A 22,890-nucleotide genomic window follows, 5' to 3' on the forward strand; every position below is an offset into this window, starting at 1 on the left:
ATCAGCTTTGGCTCCATTAAAGGGAAGCCACCAAATCACATCAAGGTTTTAGACATAGGCTCCACAAAAGTAAATGCTCTCCCTCACCTCAAAGCCACACCAGAGCAGGGGCTCAGATGCTTTGTCCACAGAGCTGTATTTCTGCCTCTTACAAACAGTGTGTGTGTGACACAAAATAGACGCTCAAGAAATTTGTTGAATGAATGTGTAAGTTAAGAGTTTTATGTGAATCCACTTCTCAGCAGTAATGATACCAACTACTGTTTTTCAGAAGAATTTTATCAGCTACTCCCCTTCCCACCTCCCCTCCTCACCATCTCTCACCCCCTCCACCTGCCAACTAATTTTTGATCTGTTTGTTTCTCTCATCTGCTGATTTGCCAGCTCTTCTTCCTTATACTGGGGCTTCCCCAGTGGCTCAGCAGTAAAGAATCTGCCTGTCATGCAGGAGCTGCATGAGACTTGGGTTCCATCCCTTGGTCTGGAAGATGCCCTGGAGAAGGGCATGGCAACCCACTCCAGTATTCTTGCCTGGAGAATCCCATGGACAGAAGAGCCTTGTGGGCTATAGTCCATAGAGTCACAAAGAGTCGGACACAACTGAAGTGACTTAACACTTCCTTATATAAGCAGTCAGAGGCTGCCATTGGGAACTTTGAATAGAGGTCAGATTTGGGTGTGATAAGGCCAGATATGTATTTTTTTCTTTTAAAAGTAGTTAGTTAATTATTTACTCTTTCCATATTACTTAGTACCTTCTCTACTGATACTAGAGATGTAGGTTCTTTAGAATCTTTTATTGAGATTCAGGTGAAATGTATCTTGATTAAGGAATGGATTCTAAAAATGGATCTCCAAGAATACATGCAAAGTAGACACTTTTTTCAAAGTAGACACTTTAAAAATAATAGGATTTATCTAGCACTTTGAAAGATAAATTAATAATGTTTTGAATATACATAATAAACATTATGACTTGAAATTGCATTCATGAGAATTTTCTCTTTTTCACCCAGCAGATTAAGTAGCTGTTGTTAGTGAGATGTGCCAGTGAGAGATGGGGACTTTTTAGATCTTGAAGTGTGATCCTGGAAATGTTGGTTGTACCACTGATGAATTCAAACAATGTTAGTAAGTGACCAGGAGGATAGTCCTAGGTGAAGATGGAGAGATGAATAAGACCTTTGCAGAAATGCAGTTCAGTGGGAGAGGCATAAGTAAATAGATAATTGTATCCAATGTGATCAAGTGATATTAATCACTAAAGGATAGAATAGTGCTCTGTATGATTCACATTTTCCATGTGGTTTATTATATAGTTGTATTTTGGACACCAGTCATTCAGATATACTATTTCTCTACTAACTAGACTATTTGGTTAACCAGAATTTTCAAGTGACTCTACCTGAGTAATAGTATATTTTACAAGTTATGATCATATCATTAAAAAAATTCTCAGTGTCTATCACAGAGAAAAACTGCAATCATTCTTTTCTATAGTTAATGGCTAATTTATTTATCTCATTGTGCCTTTTTATGATCCTTTTTAATTTCCAGGAATTTGGAGGCCATTTCTGATTTTAGAACAGAGAAAAGAGGGTTTATTTCCATGTGGCATTGGTTTTTCACATAAGTTGTGGCAATATTTTACTGACAAAAATAGAAAAAGTCAGTAATACATTTCCATAAACTATGAAAATGACATAGAGTTAATAGGTACGGACCAAAATGATATAAACAAAAAACGGTTACAATATTAAAATGACTCGAATTACAATTCCTAATGAAATAGTGGCTATTTCTTTACTTGATTATAAAACGATTTCAGCAAAACTTTAATTAGAGTTTCTTTGAGTAAACACACCACTAGAAATTCTCTCACCATCGGGCTTTTAAAATTATTAAAATGTTATTGCTTTATCTGCATATGTCCTTCGAGAATACGCCTCACCCTTTCCCTTCTCACCTTCTTTAGAAAGCTAGAAACAGTCCAGGCCTCTAAGTGACAGCGAATCCTAAGGCAGCGACTTCCCATTGAAAACACGTGGCCTGAATGTTTTTCACTTCTTGGGGATATCGGCCCCTAAGCCCACCATCTCAAATGCACCACCTCTTTCTTTGTACCTGGTTTGTTCTTTTTTAGCTGGATTTGGGATGGACAGTCGGCCAACTACAATCTGACAGTTCCAATACGCTGTCACGACTGCTGTCTGCACGCTTTCCTCGGCTCTCCTGATTCCTATTTTACAGCCGGAGAGATGGCGCCTTTAGCTGGAGAATGAGTTTAAAACAAAACTTTTCCTTAAGTGATCGGGCAGCTAAGAGGGCCGCAGTGATGCTGAGGAGGGGGGCTGTAGCATCCGAGCACGGTGCTGAAGTTTCGCCAGGTCCCGCAAGGCAAAAGGGTTCTCCAGGTTCTCAAGGCAAAAGGGGCGGAGAGGAAGGGGCGGAGGTCAGCCGCGCGCTCCTCCCCGCCCCGGCGGCGAGCGCCGCTAGGTGCTAAAGGAGCCCGCGAGCCGAGCGCACCAGGCAGGTTCCGCGCTGAGTGAGCGCGCGGAAGGACGCGCGGCGAGAGCGAGTCCGGGCCGGGGCCGTGGAGAGGGCGCGGCGCTGCGCTCAGGAGGCACTGGCCGCGGCGAAGGCGAAGCAGAGCAGGGCGCGGGATGGCCCACGGGCCGGCGCGCCCTTCTGCTCCGCCTAGAGCCCTGCCCGCAGCCGGGGATGCCAAGGTCACCACCCCTCCAGCGGCTAGATTCCCACGCGTTGGTCTCCGGATGCTCAAGTCGACTGAGGTTTAGCCACCCCACCATCGGAAGCCCGGGGCGGCGGCAGGCAGCCGCACCCGAGGGCACCTGAGCCTGCGCTGGCCAACAGGTGTGAACAGATGCCCCCAGCTGGGGATACAGCCGCAAAGACCCATCGGTCCGGATTCAGAGGTGCGCGACTGGGACCCGGGAGAAACGGGTCTAAGAGGAGGGAAACGGGTAAAGGAAAAGATCCTCTTTCGCCCCTCGCTTCCCTGCCCGCGACACTTCGACTCCCACCTCCGGATCAGCGCAGGTCTTTGGCACCCCCGGGGTGGGAGGGAGACCGGCCCTCTGGCGTTTGAGCAATCGCAGAAAGTTTCAGCCAGTTAAGAGGTTTGGGAAGGATGTTGCAAGCAGAGGCCTGGGGGCGTCGGGGTAGCAGCCGGCGAAAGTAGCGCTGTGAGTAAGACTCGGAGGAGGCGGCCGCCCTGCGGGCAGACCCGGGCGGCCCCGCTTGGGCCGGTCCCAGGAAAGGCTGGCTGCGGAATTCCTAGCCTCCGGGAAAGCTGTTGCGGAAACGCCGGCCAAAAGAGCGTTTTGGGGCGGGGTGGCAGCGGTGGTGGGCATAGAGGGTACGTGACTCAGCTCACTAGGAAAAGAGCTGTGTGTGTATTAGTCGCTCAGTCGTGTCCAAGTCTGCGACCCTGTGGGGTGTTGCCCTTCAGGCTCCTCGGTCCATGTGATTTTCCAGGCAAGAATACTGGAATGGGTTGCCATGTCCTTCTCCAGGAGATCTTCCTGACCCAGGGTTCAAACCCGGATCTCCTGCATTGCAGGCAGACTCTTTACCGTCTGAGCTACCAAGGAAGCCTTAGGGAAAGAGCTACAAATGAATAATTTGCCTTGGATATTGCTGCCCTGAAGCTGTAACTTAAGATCAGCAGCATCTAGGCAGAAGTACCCACAGTGGGGGTGGTCCTTCTCCCTTGCTGTCACCCACCTGCATTTCTGCACAGGTGGTAGCCTTCCATGGGTCACTGATGTGTGTGGTTTGCTGTTATTTTAGTAAATCACATAGTTTTAGCTGGAATTCAGAACTTATTCAGAGAAGCCCATGCAGCGTCAGTGCACCCTTGCAGCTCCACCCTGCACCCTTCCAAAATTTGGGGAAGATGATTTTTGTCTGCCTGACAAACAGACATAGCTCCCAAAGGAATAATCTACACGTTTGGGTCAAAGCTCATCAGAGGAAAAAGCAAATAGTTTAGAAGTTCACTTAGTTATTAGAATAGACTATCATACTTTTAAAAACTCAGTTGGGTTTAAATCTAGTCTTGTTAAGTGACTTGGTAAATCTGAAGTTTTAGGGTGTCATTGAAGTGTCAGGAGGAGATTTAGGAGGTGCTCATTGGCAGAGCAGACACAGAAGTTAACCAAGAGGTCTCAGTTCTGGTGGCTTCTTTACCTTGAAAATGAGATGTGGAACCTTAGGCAGATGTGTACTGTTTTCAGCATGTTGCAACCTGGCTCCTGATAGGCTAGATGAATCTGATTCCCACCATAGGGTGCTGGGATGCCAGATGAGCAGTTTTCCAGGGCTCATGATTTCTCTGTCTTTATGCTACAGATCTCTGCACTGCAAGGCTAAACTCTTAAGAGGGAGATGACTTGAGTGGCCGGCTCTTATCTCCACAACAATGTCCACGAACAGTTCTGTACAGCCAGTGTCTCCTGTATCTGAGCTCCTTTCAAATACAACTTGCCAACTGGAAGAAGACCTTTCAATATCTTTTTCAATAATCTTCATGACAGTGGGAATCTTATCGAACAGCCTTGCCATTGCTATTCTCATGAAGGCATACCAGAGATTTAGACAGAAGTACAAGTCATCATTTTTGCTTTTGGCCAGTGCTCTAGTAATCACAGATTTCTTTGGGCACCTCATCAATGGAACTATAGCGGTCTTTGTGTATGCTTCTGATAAAAACTGGATCTACTTTGACAAGTCAAATATCCTTTGCAGTATTTTTGGTATCTGCATGGTGTTCTCTGGTCTGTGCCCACTTTTTCTAGGCAGTTTGATGGCCATTGAGCGATGTATCGGAGTCACCAAGCCAATATTTCACTCTACAAAAATTACAACCAAGCATGTTAAAATGATGTTGAGTGGGGTGTGCTTTTTTGCTGTTTTTGTGGCTTTGCTGCCCATCCTTGGGCATCGTGACTATAAAATTCAAGCTTCGAGAACCTGGTGTTTCTACAAAACAGATCAAATCAAAGACTGGGAAGATAGATTTTATCTTTTACTTTTTGCTTTTCTGGGGCTCCTAGCCCTGGGTGTTTCATTTGTTTGCAATGCCATCACAGGAATTTCACTTTTGAAAGTTAAATTTAGAAGTCAGCAGCACAGACAAGGCAGGTCTCATCACTTTGAAATGGTCATCCAGCTTCTGGGTATAATGTGTGTTTCCTGCATTTGTTGGAGTCCGTTTCTGGTAAGGATCTATGGTTTTGACAATTTTTTGCTTTTTTCAGTTAATCCATATTCAATACAAGGTTTATTGTGTTTTTCAAAGATGTTAGTCTTGATGGGCAATGCTGTTTCATCTTTTCAGTGTTGGAATTTACTCCTATTCAGAACTTATTTTAGTTCTCAGCTCTGGCTTAGGATTAAGCTAACTATGACACAGATGGTTATTTTCCCACAAGCCTGGAAATAAAAGAAATATCTCATTAAACAATTCTAACCATAATGTTACATATTGCAGTGTGGTATAATTTTTGCAGAAATGACAGTCTTAATATACTGAATGTGATTAGTCTCTAAAATGTGAAAAGATGACTATAAAACAGTATTAGAAAGGACTCCAGTAAGTCTTGACAGAAAATCACATGGGCTTGTAATTTATAGATTGGCTTCTTCTCAACACACAATCACCAGGTCTCAGTTTGCAAAGGGAAGTGATGAGTTGAGATAGTTGGATAGTGCAGGTGACCTCAATGGATAGATCAGGTAAAGAAATCTCTAGTTCATTAACCCAGGATGATAGTAATGCAGGGAGGGATATGAGAGCCAAGGAATCTTCTCTTATCATTTCCTCTTTTTCCAGTAGCTGTATTTAACATCTTGGTATTTTTATTCGGAAATGAAGGCTAAGGTTAAAGAATTAGCAACAAACATAAATCATTTATATGACTTTCTAAATAGAAGACAAAAAATACTTGTGATTGATAAGTATGGCCATAACTCTGTCCAACAGTTTATGATGGAAAAGGTGATAACATTCAGTGAAAGAGAAAACATCCTTGTGTATGTAGCCACTGATGGCAGTGAAGATTATTTCCATTCCTTTTTCTGTTTACCAAGGCGGAAACAGATTGGTATTTAAAGGTAGTAATACAGGTGATAGGTAGAGGTTAGGCAAAAGAGTTAAGACAAAGGTAGCCAGGACACAAAGGTCATGGTTGTACCTTGCATAGTGATATGCAAGTGCTTGTTCTTGCTTGTTTTAATGCAGTTCTTCTAGGCCCCTGTGGGTTCATTGTCTAAGAATTGTTGGCAGTGGAGCTTTAATAAATAATCCTGATGGTCCTGGTGAACAGAAGTCTTGAGAGTTGCTGCTGCAGATAGATCCTATGGTAGTCAGTTTTATTCTGCAAAAGGATTTCTTGCTTTTAAAATATTTCTTTATTTCTATACCTCTTATTTCCTTACAATTTGAATTTAGCTACTGGAATTGTATCATTTAAGTATTTTTTACACAGTATTCAAGAATTGATCCGAGGTGCCCGATCTAGCAGAGGATAGACTACATCTGTCAATGGCAAGTCAACATGTTGAAGCTTGCTTATTGTCAATTTAGGAGGCCTTTAGGAAGCCAACTTGGGGTCTCATCTGAGCTCATAGATTAGTTGTTTGAATGTGAATAGCTGAGAAAAGTTCTGTCAACACTTGGAATCACTTCAGTGTTCATTCTTGGAGAGTTTAATTTATGCTCCTTGACAAAGGGAATTTCTTTAGAATAATTCTCCTTCTCTTTTAAACTTTGAAATAGAGTAGCTTTTTAAAATAAAATGTGAGTCTGAGTAAAAATGACTAATTTGAGGGTTGGAAAGGGAATGCTAAGAAAGGGAGAAAAGAGGTAGCTGAAAATATTTAAAGAAAATGTAAAAATGAAGCTCTGGAGAAAGCCTGAAAACCATGAAGTAGTGAACTTAATGAGACACAGGTAACCCTGGACAACTGGGCTAATCACTGGTGTTTGGTTTTTGCTTTTTTTTTTTTTTTTTTTCAAGTCACCTTTAAAATTCTACTTAGTTTTGGCTTTTGACTTTGAGAAATGGGAGGTTTAGGTCAAGAACTGTCAGGCAATAGAAGGTAACAAAGTTTCATCCTCACCAGGAAAATTTTGAATTTATGTTTTTCTCTAATTTCTTTTCTTGAAGTTTTGGTTTTCTTTACTTCTAAAATAGATATTACAATTTAGTTAATATATTGCATATATATCCTAGTGGAAATATAATTTTATTTTTATGAAACATTTTCTGAGGTCGGTGTTCTATTTAACTGTGAATTATTGCTACACTTATGACACCAATGCATCAATACTTCTAAAATGCTTTTTAGTGTGGAAAATTGTTTCTGCATCAGATGGGTAGTAGGTCTACCACAGATACCCTATGCTGAATTGATGTTTTAACTTGTTTCAAGCTTTCTTTGCATTCCTAGTTTCTTTCTCTTGTGGAGTCTTGGGGACTTCATGGCAAGTTCTGGCTAAAGGGTTTATAACTTGTGACTTATAACAAGTGCCTTACTTGTTTTGTTAAGGCCCACAGACAGTTCTAAATGGAACCTGAGTGAAAAACCCAGGCTTGGGAATGCCAGTTTAATACCCAACACTGATTCCCTATTGAACCATTTTTCCTTTATCCTCTGAATACCCAGGAGGAACTGCATAGGTGTTAATGACTGAGCCATCATTCTCCACCCTACATATTAGAAGCTTCTAAATGTTTAAAACTTCTCTCTGAAACTGAGCTTCTAAAGTCCCACAGATGCACTATAATTGTGACGTCTTCCAGGTCAATGCCCTCTACACTCGCCTTCTCTCATCCTAATAAGGATGAACTGTTGAATTTGTCATTTGAATGAACATCTGCAGACGGTCTTTGACCTGTGTTCACTGTCATTTTTCAAGTCTCAAACTGGAATAAGGGTACAGGTGCATGCATAAACTAAAAGGAGGAAGTGAGCAGTGCAGGTGTTGATGTCTGGGATTGGCAGGATTTACTGCATCAAAACTGATCAATAGTTTTGGCATAATTTCTAAAACTTTTAAAACTTGTGGCTGATGAAAAAGGGGATACTTTATTAACTTTGATGATTGAGTTTAATACAAAGGTAAGATGATCATGATGTTTGTTAGAAATCTCTTTTAATAGATTTTTTCTTGAGTAGTTGCAGGTTTACAGAAAAATGAGTAGAATTCACATACCTCCTCATGTCTCCATCCACTCACACCCAGTAATCCTTATTGTAAACATCTTGCATTGATGTAGTTCATTTGTTACAATTGATGAGCCAATATGAGCACATTATGATTGACTAAAGTCTATAGTTTATATTAGGGTTCTCCTTGTGCTGTACAGTGTGTGGGTTTTAACAAATGTATATTGATATGTATCCACTATCACAGTATCATACAGAATAGTTTCACTGCCCTAAAAATCCCCTATTTTTTTCCCCACCAAAGGAGGAATATGTGTGTGTGTGTCTGTGTATGTTTATTTTCAGGAATTGATACTTAGAAACATAATCATAATGTTAGAGTATAACTTGTTAATGTCTGTAAAAATTTTCAATATTTGAATTTTATAGTTGTAAACATTATTAATTCATATAAATTCATTTAATTACAATCCCAACTAAAAAATACAGGGAAATGCAATAGGTACTGACTGACTTACAATTCCATTTAGCAACAAGTTAATACGAAAATCTTTGAGAGTCAGATGGCCATTATAAAATTGTCTTGCATGCATCTTAGGTGAACTACTTTTTCCTAATAAATAAACCTTGATGATATTTTTCTGATGTTTCTAGAGTGATGTGGAAAAAGAAGACACTTGCCAGCACTTCTAAGTAACATTTCCTTAATATTCTTTACTTTTGTCTTTCTTCAGGTAGTGAGTCTTTTTAACATTCCACTTCTAGACTATGCAGTCCTAAAAAGAACTTCTTATTATTCCTATACTTATTTCACTAGTTTGGCAGAGCAATAAATACTTGTTGACTGGTTGACTGTAACTTAAGTAGTATGAATGTCAAGAGATGTGAAATGATTTACCAGAATGTGGGTTCTGAGTTTTGTAGGTAAGTTAATTAAGCAGATATTGAAGCCAAATGGTAATTTTTAATCTGTTCCGTAAGTCAGCAACTGTCGAGTTATGACACAGTTCAACTTTAGCAGTCTTTTACTGGAAGGATCATTTTGAATTGGGAAGTATATGAAGAGCAAAATGATAACTTATATAGGTGAGTTTACCCAAGAAATGTGTTTTCTCTCATACATAGAGTTTAATTTTAATTTTTCTAAGGTTTTTACTCTTCTGCTAGTATTTCTAGTCATGTAGTTAAACATTTGGTCACTAAGATGTTTGTCAGATATAAATCAAATAACTGAATGGTTAGTTGAATTCTACTGAATTGCTAAAAGTATTGGCGTCATAAAGATCAGATCTTACAGGGCTAGTGGCAAATGGTGGAATAACACAACAGAATAGAACATTTTGAGTATTAGTAAAGATTGCTTTCATGTGTAAAAACTGTATAATGACAATCTGTGTATGTGTCCTGTTCACCTGGCTCTACACTAAAAGGATGGTGAATGGATGTACATTTACATATTTCAAATGAAAATGTGGAAATGTATAAATACATGCATACATAATGTGTACCTGTTTGAATTATTTCCCAAACTAAAAAAATTAATTAATCAGTCCATCATTGGATCTCACTGTACCAAATAAAGGACTTTGAATGAGTTTCATTTTAAAATTAAAAACAAACTGGATTGTTTTATGGCTTTATGGCTTTTTGGCTATTCTTGCATTGCTACTAATTTAGAGGTGATATTGTTGATAATTGTTTTAGCTGGTTTCCCTGGTCACCAGCTAAAGTGGGAGTGCTCCCTGGTTTAGAATGTGGAAGCTGCAACGATGATGTTTGGAGAAAGGACTGATGATGCTTGGGTTCTACCTTTATGAAATTCTTTTAAAAATTATTTATTTAGTATTTTTGACTGCACTAGATCTTTGTTGCTACACGCAAGCTTTCTCTGGTGGTGGTGAGCAGGAACTACGCTCTAGTTGCGGTGTGTGGGCTTCTTGTGGTGGTGGCTTCTCTTGTTGCAGAGCATGGGCTCCAGAGCGCAGGCTCAGTACTTGTGGCTCACAGGCTTAGTTGCCTCTCAGCATGTGGAATCTTCCAGGACCGGGGATCTAACCCACATCCCCTGCACTGGCAGGTGTATTCTTAACCGCGGGACCACCAGGGAAACCCCACTTTTATGAACTTCTTAAACAACTCAGACACATGCAACTCAAAATTCATATCCAGAAGATAAGGCATATTTTAGAGATAGTGAAATGTAGTTTCTATGATGGGTATTAAGGCTTCTCTTGTGTTTGGGTGGACATGAAGTATGTGGTGTGAGGTCAATGACGGGAGCTGGCAGAGGAGCAGTTCCGAGAGATTTGGGAACACATCCTGAGCCTGAAGCCTTGGTGTTCTCTTGCCTGGAGTACTGTCCTCCTGACATCCATGTGGCTCTTCCCTGACTCCTCTCTTAAATATCATGTTGTCTAACCAGGCTGTCTTAGAAAGTAACCCTTCTCTTCTTTATTCCATTCCTCTGCTTTATTTCTCTCATAGCATTTAACAGCATCAGATAACATGGGATACACTTATCTGCTTATTTGGTTGTTGTTTGGCTTCTGCCTCTAGCATGTAAGCTCCTTGAAGGAAGGAAACTTGTTTATTGCTGTGTCCTCAATTCTAAGACCAATGACTGGCACAATGAGTTGGGCCCAATAAGTATTTTCTAGTGAATCTAATGTAAACGAGGGCTCAGTGGGTAGTGGTTCTCATTTTCACTTTGGACTCAGTCTGCTGATGGGGTCAGGACTTGATTGGTCGGCCTTGGGAATACTTCAAAACTGTGGATTGGGATTTGGATTGGAGAGATCCGAGAGGTGAGAGTGTGTTCAGAGGTTTCCCAGGAGTATTAGAATCGGCATCCTGGAGAATCCTGAACATTCTACAATTTGAGTCTGGTGCTAGGATTTAGGAATTTCATCAGCTATCTGGAAGAAGTTCATAGATAAACTGGGATTGGTATTATCTTGTTACGTTGTTAACATGTCAGTTTCCTCTGTTAGTCTCAATGGTTCTTGGCGTTTAAGAGCTATTTGCTGGTTTATGTTTTAGTTTCTACAAGAAGGAGGTCATAACCAATGTTTATTGAATGAATGAATGAAAAGGAATGAATGAATTATCGAAGGCAAAGGGAAAAGCTAGGTGATACAACTTCTTCAAAGTTATTTTTGCACCATTATTATCTTTTCAGTTCAGTTCAGTTGCTCAGTCGTGTCCGACTCTTTGCGACCCCATGAATCACAGCACGCCAGGCCTTTAGCACTGCCTTTTTCTCTATGTGCACAATTTTTTTCTCCAAAATGTATTTTTTATTGGTGTTTTATCTTTGAGGGGATTATTTCAGAACACAGGAGGAGAAAATTTCTTTGAGTAAGGATCTACAGACACTGGTCGTACATTGTCATAAATAAAAGCTCCATAGTAAATGTTGAAATGGCTCTATAAAATGAGTTTGCTTACCTCAAGCCTTTGCTGGCTGATTGAGTGAATATATGGCTCAATTTGTATTGCTAATCAGACTGAAAGACTGAGTAGGTCTTATATTCACAGAGGATTAATTCTCAGAAAACTCTAAGAGCCTTGTTTAGTAGATACTGGTGTCCCCCTTGGGTCCCCTATGGGCTGAGTTTTCCCCTCAGGGGAATTACCCTCAGCCAGAGGGAGCTACCATGCCCATGGCTGTGCGCCCCTCTCTTTGGGCATTCTGTGTACAGTGACAGGTGGGTGTGGGGACCTAAAGCATGCCCTTGCCTTCTGTGGGACATTTCTGAAGGGTCCTATGCACTTCAGAGCTTGTAACTGCATTCCAAATCCTGCTTTCCTCATTGCCTCACACCCTTCAGAAAAATTTCTGCATGTAGATCACTGTCTCAAAGTCTGTTTCCCACAGAATCTGGCTTAGGACCCTCTTCTAGAAGTCCATTTATTTACACGTTATCTCAATATAAAGTATATTACACATAGGTTTACAGTGTGATTTGGTAAATCTATTGAGCTGTCTATAGGCCTTTGGAATTGAACTCATATTTGAGTATAACATCTCCCTTCATGGAAATGAATGGTGTAAAATTGGACCAGCAAAAATCAATCTAATTAAAAACGAGACACTGCTGATTGCGAATTTACACAAAAGTCTGTTGATTTAGTTGTGCATGGTGGTCTGTAATACTTTGGTATTTTAAGTTTATTTACTCTTGCCAAAGTATGATTTCCTGTTTTTTAAGGAGAAAGACACAAAATGCCCAGAGATCTCATAGACATTGAGACGGCACTTACAAAACATTTCTTGAATGCTTCAAGTGTAAATGAATCAGATACATGTGGATTAAATTTATCCCATCATGGATCCGAAAGTCTTCTACCTTAATGTGCTTTGGAGTTTTAAGTTAAGCCCCAAAACATTGGAAGCACTATTTAAGATGTTAATGTGCCCTGAATCTCTTTGGGTTGCCAGTTCTAACTTTATTTGCTTAGTCTTATCCTTTTAGGAGGTGTATAAAATGCATTTCATTTATATTTGCTTTGGAAGGCATTCATAGCCACATCAGATTTTACCTGGTCTATCAATGCCATTTAACATATTTAGAGAGAATTTCATTCAATAGGAGAAATTTGCCTTTTGATATTTGCAAATATTACGTTTCAAAGTTCGGGTAAATTTGGCAGTGCTGGGTGTCAGGATGGTGATGCCACAGAGGAGTTGGTACAGTTGTGAATTTATCCAGACAGGGAGGTGGTTTTGCTCATTCCTGCTAAGCTATTGAATCCCCAAATTAAATTCAGACAGTGAAATGCCAAAGTGAAGTGTGGCTTGGTGTGATGGCAGAGGAGACAGAGACAATTGGATTATGTAAAAGGAATCATTTTAGATTTTAGTCAGTCAGTTCAGTTCAGTCGCTCAGTTTTGTCTGACTCTTTGTTACCCCATGGACTGCACCACGCCAGGCTTCCCTGTCCATCCCCATCTCCCAGAGCTTGCGCAAACTCATGTCCATCAAGTTGGTGATGCCGTCCAACCATCTCATCTTCTGTCATCCCCTTCTCCTCCTGCCCTCAGTCTTTCCCAGTATCAGGGTCTTTTCCAATGAGTCAGTTCTTCCCATCAGGTGGCCAAAGTATTGGAATTTCAGCTTTAGCATCAGTCCTTCCAATGATTATTCAGGACTGATTTCCTTTAGGATTGAATGGTTGGATCTCCTTGCAGTCCAAGGGACTCTCAAGAGTCTTCTCCAACATCATAGTTCAGAAGCATCAATTCTTCAGTGCTTAGCTTTCTTTATAGTCCAACTCTCACATCCATTCATGACTACTGGAAAAACTGTAGCTTTGACCAGATGGACCTTTGTTGGCAAAGTGATGTCTCTGCTTTTTAATATGCTATCTAGGTTGGTCATAGCTTTTCTTCTAAGGAACAAGCGTCTTTTAAGTTCATGGCTGCAGTCACCATCTGCAGTGATTTCGTTGCCCCCAAAATAAAGTCTCTCATTGTTTCCATTGTTTTCCCATCTATTTGTCATGAAGTGATGGTACCAGATACCATGATCTTAGTTTTCTGAATGTTGAGTTTTAAGCCAGCTTTTTCACTCTCCTCTTTCACTTTCATCAAGAGGCTCTTTAGTTCTTCTTTACTTTCTGCCATAAGGGTGGTGTCATCTGCATATCTGAGGTTATTATTTTTCTCGGCAACCTTGATTCCAGCTTGTGCTTTGTCCAGCCTGGCATTTCACATGATGTACTCTGCATATAAGTTAAATGAGCAAGGTGACAATATACAGCCTTGATGTACTCCTTTCCCAATTTGGAACTAGTCTGTTGTTCCATGATTTTAGATTTTGGTGCATAATCCCCAGTCAAACCTTCTTTTAGAATACTCTAATTACTTAACTCTAATCACTTAAGGTTAAAACCCCACCACCTCTTAGCTGTGACCTGTAGTTACTCTAAGCCAATTTTGTACATCTGTGAACTGATTATGATGATGGTACTTACTGACAACTACTGTCATTAGGTATGATCTGCCCTGTTTACAATCTCATAACATGGTGATTGGTGCATAGTATGCTCAACACAATCCCCAAATCCTCAAAAATCTTTTGCTGTCATCACCACCCACCGTCTCAATTAGAAATAATCGTCTGTGTTTAGTTCAGATGTTTTCTATTTTTCCTCTGTTGAGAAGGTTTGGTTACATTAGGAAGGAAAAGAGCGAGTTTATAGCTACAGAGAATGTTCCTGGACAATTTCACCCAATGGTTCAGATTATTGTGACTCATTTCACTGCCTTACCAGAAGTAAAGATGTTTCATGCTAATATTTCCCCTCTTATTTGAATTCAAATTTTAATTATTATAGTATAATTTACTAGATATTAACTTATACATTATTGGTCAGTGCTAAAATTAGCCAAAAATTATTGAGCCTGTTACATATAAGGCACTACTCTTGGGGCTGTGACTGATTCCAGGAGGTAAAAGATTAAGCTGTTTCCTTGAAGAGCTTATACTTAGTTGGAGTAAAAGATACACCCTAAGAATTAAAATACTAGGTCTTGGAGAGTCATTATCATGTAGTGGTTAAGAGTCTGGGTTCAAGTCCTATTTCTTCCACTTTCTATGTGTCCTTAACCACTCTGTGCCTCAGTTTCTTCATATGTAAAATAGCTAGAGTAATATCACTTCATTGAGTTGTCTTTGAGGACTAAATAAATGAATATATGTGAGTTAAAATAATTGGGTTTCCCTGGTGACTCCACGGTAAAATAATCCTCCTGAAAAGCAAGTGACTTGGGTCCATGGGTTCAGAACCTGTGTTGGGAAGATCCTCTGGAGAAGGAAATGGCAACCCACTCCACTGTGCTTCCCTGGTAAACACCATGGATAGAAGAGCCTGTTGGGCTACAGTCCATGGGGTCACAAGAGTTGGACACGACTTATCGACTAAACCACTACCAAGTTAGTATAGTGCCTGACAGAGTAAATACCATATGCTTCAGTTACTATGCTGTTATCATTATTATTGCTGTTACTGTTAAATATTAATGCTGCCGACCAGTAAAAGCCAACAAAAGATCATTTGTCAACAAGATCAAAGGCACTTTTTAATTAGTTGTTAAATGAATAAGGGTGCTATAGCAGGAAGCTGTTACCCCCAAATTGGTGGTCCACAAGGAATTATTTGTTTACTTATTTGACAAATGTTTATTGAGCACTACCAGGTGCCAGGCAGTATTCTAAATGCAGAATAACAATCTCTGTGATCTAATTGGTAATGATATCTATGGCCTTAATTAACAGTATTTGTAGAAAAGGAAAATGGAGGATGTATATAGAAAATTGAGATATGAAGATATTTGATTATACTTTATGTTAGAATAAAATAGCATATACAATAGCAGGTGCAGTCAAGTTTGGACTCCCTAACTATCCCTCTGCTGTATTTAAAATGGATAACCAAATAAATGCTTTTGCTTGAAAAGAAAAAAACTATGGCAACAAAGAATAGCAGGTATTCTGTTATGAATGTAGTAGATGAGATTGTTTTGGTAACATAAATATCTATAGCATATCATTTACGAAGAAAAATTACTGGAAAAAATGTGATCCAAAGTCAAGTGATGTAAATTGTAATGTAAAACCAGGAGAAAAGAGATAATAATGTATATAATTACTAGAGATATAAAAGTATACAAATAAGAAACTCTTTAGTATTTGCAACAGGTTTGAACAAGATTAGAGTACAGCAGTTTGTGATAAATTAATATTAAAAGCTAGATGATTTTTCAAGTGAAATATGACTAGCAGAAAAATTGAATCAGATAATAAAAATTTAATAATTCAAATTAGTATTTTTAGATTATCTTTTGATAAGGAAAGTGACTCAGGATATAGAAGAGAAATAAATGTTGGTGAAAACATTACAAAAGCAATTAACTCTTTCCAAGAAGTTAGGTTAAGAAAGTGTTAGCAAGGACTTCAAACAAAGAAAAACAAGTTGCTGTGAATGTTAATAAATATAAATGAAGGAAATTAAATCATTTATGCTTCAATCTACTTGTCAACTTATTCACTGATTTATTCTTTCAGCAGCTTTTTGTTGAGCAAAATGCTGGGTATTTCTGTAGGTGAAGAGTAAAGCATGGAGATAAAGACATGACCTGGGAAAATATTCCTGAGCCAAATTCAAGAAATCATACTTTCTAGCTGCTTCAGTTTATCTATGAGCTTTGTTCTTGCTCCTCCAATCTCTCTTGGAGAGAGAGATCCTCCTTTTCCTTCTCTTTCTTTGTTTAATATGACATAAATATAACTATTTGTATTTTTCTGGCCCTGCCTGGGAGCACTGCAGAGGGTTAATTGCTTTAGCAATAGTGGAGGAACCTCTGGGCCCAAAGGTGCATTAGTATTAAATAGCAGCAGCTGGTAAAGAATCCTCCTGCAATGCGGGAGACCTGGGTTTGGTCCCTGGGTTGGGAAGATCCCCTGGAGAAGGGAAAAGTTACCCACTCGAGTATCCTGGCCTGGAGAATTCCATGGACCGTAGTCCATGGGGTCACAAGAGTCGGACATGACTGAGTGACTTTCACTTCAAACAGCAGCAACAGTAATTATTACTGTTATTACTATGGTTGCATCTTTCCTTATTTTGGTTCCTGCATTTATATTCATGACGGAGGACCAGAAAACAAGGAAAATAAAAACCACATGAATGACAGAGAGACAGAATATGGGATGGGGAGTGGAGCAAGGAAGAGGCCGTGAAGGCAGCAAAAAACTGGCTTATGTGGGTGTGAGGGTGGAGAGGTGCTCTCCTGTAGTAGGAACTCTGCTGGAAAGAAAAGACCTCCCTTTATTTCCATGGGCATCTTCTCCTTATTGAGAAGATGTATTCATGTGTTACATTCCCTCAAGCTACTCTAAAAAAGGCAAGGTTTTCCTCAACCATAAAATTTTATTGTAAGAAAATAAAGTACAAATTAAAATTTAAAAACATCGTTCAAATCTCATTACCCAGAGATAAACACTATTAGCATACTGGGTACATCCTTTTACTCATCAGAAACAGAATACATACTAGTTAAGTTCCTTGATTAACAGAGTGAGCTTTTTTCTTACGTTATTGGGCATTATCTCCTTTCTTTTGTGAAGGTATGGTTGTCTGTAAATGATTTTCAAGAAGTCTTTGAGTGACAAAGATTAGATAATGCTAATATGTAAAAATAATTATAAAATCAGTTGTTACAAAAGCAGTTGTTTTTCCATGTTCATTGTTAGCTTTTTAATTTAGTATTTTCATTATAAGTAGTGAATGAGTCAATAATTTTTTTGTAGTTACTGCTTTCTATTTCATGTAAGAAGTACTTTCTCCGGCTAAGATGATATTGATATTCATTTCTCCTAGCACTTTTGCTTTTTCATTTTTTTGTCTTTTTTTAAATACATTTAAAATTTATTTTGGTTTAATTTACAAGTTAATAGCATGACATTTTTTTTTTCATTTTGAATGGTTAGCTTGTTATCGCAAATCATTTATTAAATTGTCTTTCTGCAACTGTTTAAAATTTTTACCTTTATTATATATGAAATTCTTAAATGTGTTTGAATCTTTCTATACCCCTTATTTCATCTTATTGACCTAACTTTAACTTTTCTTCACATTTTATTTATATTTGTGTTCAGTTTATCAGTTACAGTATGAGTATTTCCCATGATCATAATCATGTTTTGAATAATAATTTTGTTATTTCTTCATAACAGTGCTTCACATCATTTATCCTAAGATTTTAAAATGTTTTCCTATCATAATAATAAAATCTTTTTGTTTTATTATTTTATTTTTCATATCATTATATAAGAAAGCACTTATGTTGATACATTTATTTTTCATTTTCACTGTGACAGTATTCATATAGTATAAAATTCACTATTTTGACTTTAAAAGACGCAATTCAGTAACGTTTAGCACATTCACAGTACTCTGCAACCCTTATCCCTGTCTTGTCCAGAAAATTTTAATTTCCCCCTTAAAAAAAACACAATACCCATTAAACAATCATTTTCCCGTTTCCCGCTCTTTGTGATCCCTGGCAACCACTACTCTCTCTTCTGTCTTTATGAATTTGCTATTCTTGTTAGTTTATGTAAATGGAAGCTTATACCTTTAGTATCTGGCTTCTTTGACTTACCATAACTTTTTCACAGTTCTTACATGTAATGGTATGTATCAATACCTTATTCCATTTTTTGGCTGAATAATGTTCATTCAGATAAATGGACCACATTTTGTTTATCCATTCATTAGCTGATGGATGTTTGGATTGTTTCCATCTTATGGTTGTTGGCAATAGAGCTGCTATGAATATTTGTGTATAAATTTTTGTTTGAACATTTATTTTCAGTTCTTTAGAGTTTATACTTAGGAGTGGAATTGCTGGGTCATATGGTAATTCTATGTTTAAGTTTTTGAGGAACCACTAAACTCTTTTCCACATGGGGCACCATTTTACTTTTCTGTCATCAGTGTATGAGTGTTCCAGTATCTCCACATTTTTGCCAATACTTATTTTATTAAAATATTTTGTATTATGGCTGTCTAGTTGATATGGTAAGTCATTTCTAGTTTTGATTTGCATTTCCTTAAAGGCTAATGAAGGGCTTCCTGGGTAGCGCAATATGGGAGACCTAGGTTCAGTCCCTGGGTTGGGAAGATCCCCTGGAGAAGGGAATGGCTACCCACCTCAGCATTCTTGTTGGAGAATTCCATGGACAGAGGAGTCTGGTGGGCTACAGTCCATGGGGTCACAAAGAGTTGGACACAACTAAGCGACTAACACACAAAGACTAATGTTGAACACTTTTTTCATATGCATGTTGGTATTTGCATATATTTTTGGAGAGGTCTTTCATGCATGTTTTTGTGTTTATAAAAGTTTTATTGGTCCATAATTTTCATTTGTTTTATTCTTTTGCTTTTAATACTAGAATTATGTTAGTTTTGAACAAGAGTAGGAAAAATTTTTTCTGTGTTCTGGAATAATTGAAATAACTTGGATGTCAGCAGTTTTGTGATGATATGGAATCATTTCAGTATTATTTTTATAAAGTTTTAGTTTTTTTCTCTCTATTGGTTTGAGGTTCATACTTTTTTTGATCCAATATTGGTACATTTTAGTATAATCAATTTTTGAGAGTATAAATTTAGTAGCAAATTTTTGTGCTGAGAATTTGCTTATTAAGATTCTTCTCTACTAATATATATATTATGTATATATACAAATATAGATATATACATTTATATATGTGTTTATTTTATGAATATTTTGTATGAAATTTGAAATTTGTCTTTTTAAGTTAGTCTTCCCAGTGGATTGTTTAATAGTTTAAAAATGTCTGGTATCAATTTATAAATCTTACTGTTTTCAAGTTAGTTAAGCTCTTATTATCAGATTTTATAAACATCCATGGGCATTTGAAAAGAATTTATACTATTTTTTAAGTTACAAAGTTCAATATACAGCTATTAAATAAAATTATTATAGAATCTTATTTTCTTATTTCTCTTTCTAGTTGCTCTGTCAAATAATATGCATGAGAACCTAGAATTTCATTATATTTGTGTTTTGTTAGTTTGTGTTTCTAATGGTTTTCACTGGATTTCAAAGATTTAGATTTCAATGTAATGTCATCAGGGGTTGATTCATGTCTGTCATATCTTTGTTTAAATTATTCCTTTTATAAATATAAAGCAATCTTCCCTCTCCCTTTAAAAACATTTTGCTTTAAATTCTTTATCTTATACTGAAGGTGAGCTTTATTAGTGCAGTGATAGCAATAGACTTTTTGACTATTTTGGATTTTGTTTGTGCATTTACTATTATTGAAATAGTCTAAGAATCTTTTCATGCCATTCTTATTAATGGGATATAGCATCATCATAACATTCAAACAGAATAAGAAGAAGTTTTCTTTCTCTTTCTGTCATGCCTCCAATAACTCTTGGTTGGGTGCTAGAATTCTGATATTGAAAAAAATATAACATGGGGAGTAAATGTTCATGTTTTCTGTGGTCCATATTCTGGTGAATGCTTTAGTTCTGCTAATTTGGGGAGTATGAAGTTAAATCAGAAGGGGAGTTGGTCAGTGAAGGGAAGAGCATGGCTAATTTCCAGTGTAGAAACTAGGTCAGTTCTGCCTGATCTCATGAATTTGCTGCAGACCACAGTGGACCTTGGGTCTTTCCTGGAGGCTCAGATGGTAAAGAATCAACCTGCCATCACAGGACACCCAGATTCGATCCCTGGGTTGGGAAGGTCCGCTGGAGAATGGAATAGCTACCCATTCCGGTATTCTCACCTGGAGAATTCCATGGACATAGGAGCATAGTGAGCTACAGTCCATGGGGTTGCAAAGAGTTGGACATGATTTAGCAACTGAACAATGACAAGACAGTATGGTACTGGCACAAAGACAGAAATATAGATCAATGTAACAAAATAGAAAGCCCAGAGATAAATCCACGCACCTATGGACACCTTATCTTCTACAAAGGAGGCAAGAGTATACAATGGAGAAAAGACAATCTCTTTAACAAGTGGTTCTGGGAAAACTGGTCAACCACTTGTAAAAGAATGAAACTAGAACACTTTCTAACACCATACACAAAAATAAACTCAAAATGGATTAAAGATCTAAACGTAAGAACAGAAACTATAAAACTCCTAGAGGAAAACATAGGCAAAACACTCTTCGACATAAATCACAGCAGAATCCCCTATGACCCACCTCCCAGAATATTGGAAATAAAAGCAAAAAAACACAAATGGGACCTAATTAAAATTAAAAGCTTCTGCACAACAAAGGAAATTATAAGCAAGGTGAAAAGACAGCCTTCAGAATGGGAGAAAATAATAGCAAACGAAGCAACTGACAAAGAATTAATCTCAAAAATATACAAGCAACTCCTGCAGCTCAATGCCAGAAAAATAAATGACCCAATCAAAAAATGGGCCAAAGAACTAAACAGACATTTTTCCAAAGAAGACATACACATGGCTAACAAACACATGAAAAGATGCTCAACATCATTCATTATCAGAGAAATGCAAATCAAAACCACAATGAGGTGTCATTTCATGCCAGTCAGAATGGCTGCTATCCAAAAGTCTACAAGTAATAAATGCTGGAGAGGGTGTGGAGAAAAGGGAACCCTCTTATACTGTTGGTAGGAATGCAAATTAGTACAGCCACTATGGAGAACAGTGTGGAGATTCCTTAAAAAACTGGAAATAGAACTGCTACATGACTCAGCAATCCCACTGCTGGGCATACACACTGAGGAAACCAGAATTGAAAGATACACGTGTACCCCAATATTCCTCATAGCACTGTTTAGTATAGCCAGGACATTGAAGCAACCTAGATGTCCATCTGCAGACGAATGAATAAGAAAGCTGTGGTACATATACACAATGGAATATTACTCAGCCATTAAAAAGAATACATTTGAATCAGTTCTAATGAGGTGGATGAAACTGGAGCCTGTTATACAGAGTGAAGTAAGCCAGAAAGAAAAACACCAATACAGTATACTAATGCATATATATGGAATTTAGAAAGATGGTAACGATAACCCTGTATGTGAGACAGCAAAAGAGACACAGATGTATAGAACAGTCTCTTGGACTCTGTGGGAGAGGGCGAGGGTGGCATGATTTGGGAGATTGGCATTGAAACATGTATATTATCATATGTGTAACGAATCGCCAGTCCAGTTTCGATGCATGATACAGGGTGCTCGGGCCTGGTGCACTGGGATGACCCAGAGGGATGATATGGGGAGGGAGGTGGGAGGGGGGTTCAGGATGGGGAACACATGTACACCTGGGGCGGATTCATGTCAGTGTATGGCAAAACCAATACAATACTCTAAAGTAATTAGCCTCCAATTAAAATAAATATTAAAAAAAGAAAAGAATTGCTGTTTTCAGTCAAAAACAAACAAAAAAACTAGGCAGTTTGAAATGCATGGCATTTAGAGGAGATCTTCGCCTTTTTAGTACATCTCTCTCAGCTGGTAGCAGGCTGATCTGTGATTATGGATGCCAGAACCACTTGCTAAAAGCTCTCCTGAATGGTAGAGAAGACAGCAGTCTGTCTAGGCGTAATTTCCATTGTGTGCTATTGACCTTCTGATTGCCCGCTTTAGGTCTGTCTAAGATAAATGGTAGGAATGCAAAAGCTACTCTGCTTATTTCTATGGTTTTATATTGATGTGGGTTTCATGGTTGATTTAGCAAGCCATTTTATATTTGGCTGTTAAGATGAATGAATAACCTGGTTTACCTGTATCAATGCCCTTGTCTTGAATATCTGCTTTGAGTATGAATTGATTTAAGGTTGACCATGACGTTGGTGTCACCTTTCTCTTGGACTTCTTGCTTTGTTTTACATAACTGCTGAAAATTCAAATACACATCAGTTCAAATCGCCCAGAGATTATTTATATGCTAAACAGGATAATGAGACAAGCAAACAAGCAATTAAAATTCATGCATCAAAGTGATTTCTGAAAGATAGCCTGTATATTCATGTCTTGAGCAAAGTAATAGAACCCAATGAGTCTTGAGGGGTTTCTTGGTCCAACGCCCCTCACCCCTCCCCTGCAGCCAAAACAAAAATGTTTCAGTTTGAAGGATGAAGGTCTGTATTTTGG

The 22,890-nt window shown here is 38.4% G+C and overlaps 1 protein-coding gene across 2 annotated transcripts in view; it reads left to right on the forward strand.

The window, feature by feature from the left end:
* The first annotated feature begins 2,397 nt into the window (after positions 1-2,397).
* Positions 2,398-22,890, forward strand: part of PTGFR (prostaglandin F receptor) — a 60,838-nt gene continuing 40,345 nt past the window's right edge. The window contains exons 1-2 of one of the 2 annotated variants that reach the window (XM_055403045.2): positions 2,398-2,936; positions 4,375-5,242. In XM_055403045.2, coding sequence (XP_055259020.2) covers positions 4,445-5,242 — 798 coding nt within the window. In that variant the 5' untranslated portion in view covers positions 2,398-2,936; positions 4,375-4,444. Of the gene's footprint in view, positions 3,061-4,374; positions 5,243-22,890 lie in introns of both variants that reach the window. The other variant, XM_055403046.2, reaches the window with a different exon arrangement.

Source organism: Moschus berezovskii, chromosome 4, assembly GCF_049115385.1.
Source record: "Moschus berezovskii isolate FMDL1 chromosome 4, NW_MosBer_1.0, whole genome shotgun sequence".
Classification (NCBI taxonomy): Eukaryota; Metazoa; Chordata; class Mammalia; order Artiodactyla; family Moschidae; genus Moschus; species Moschus berezovskii.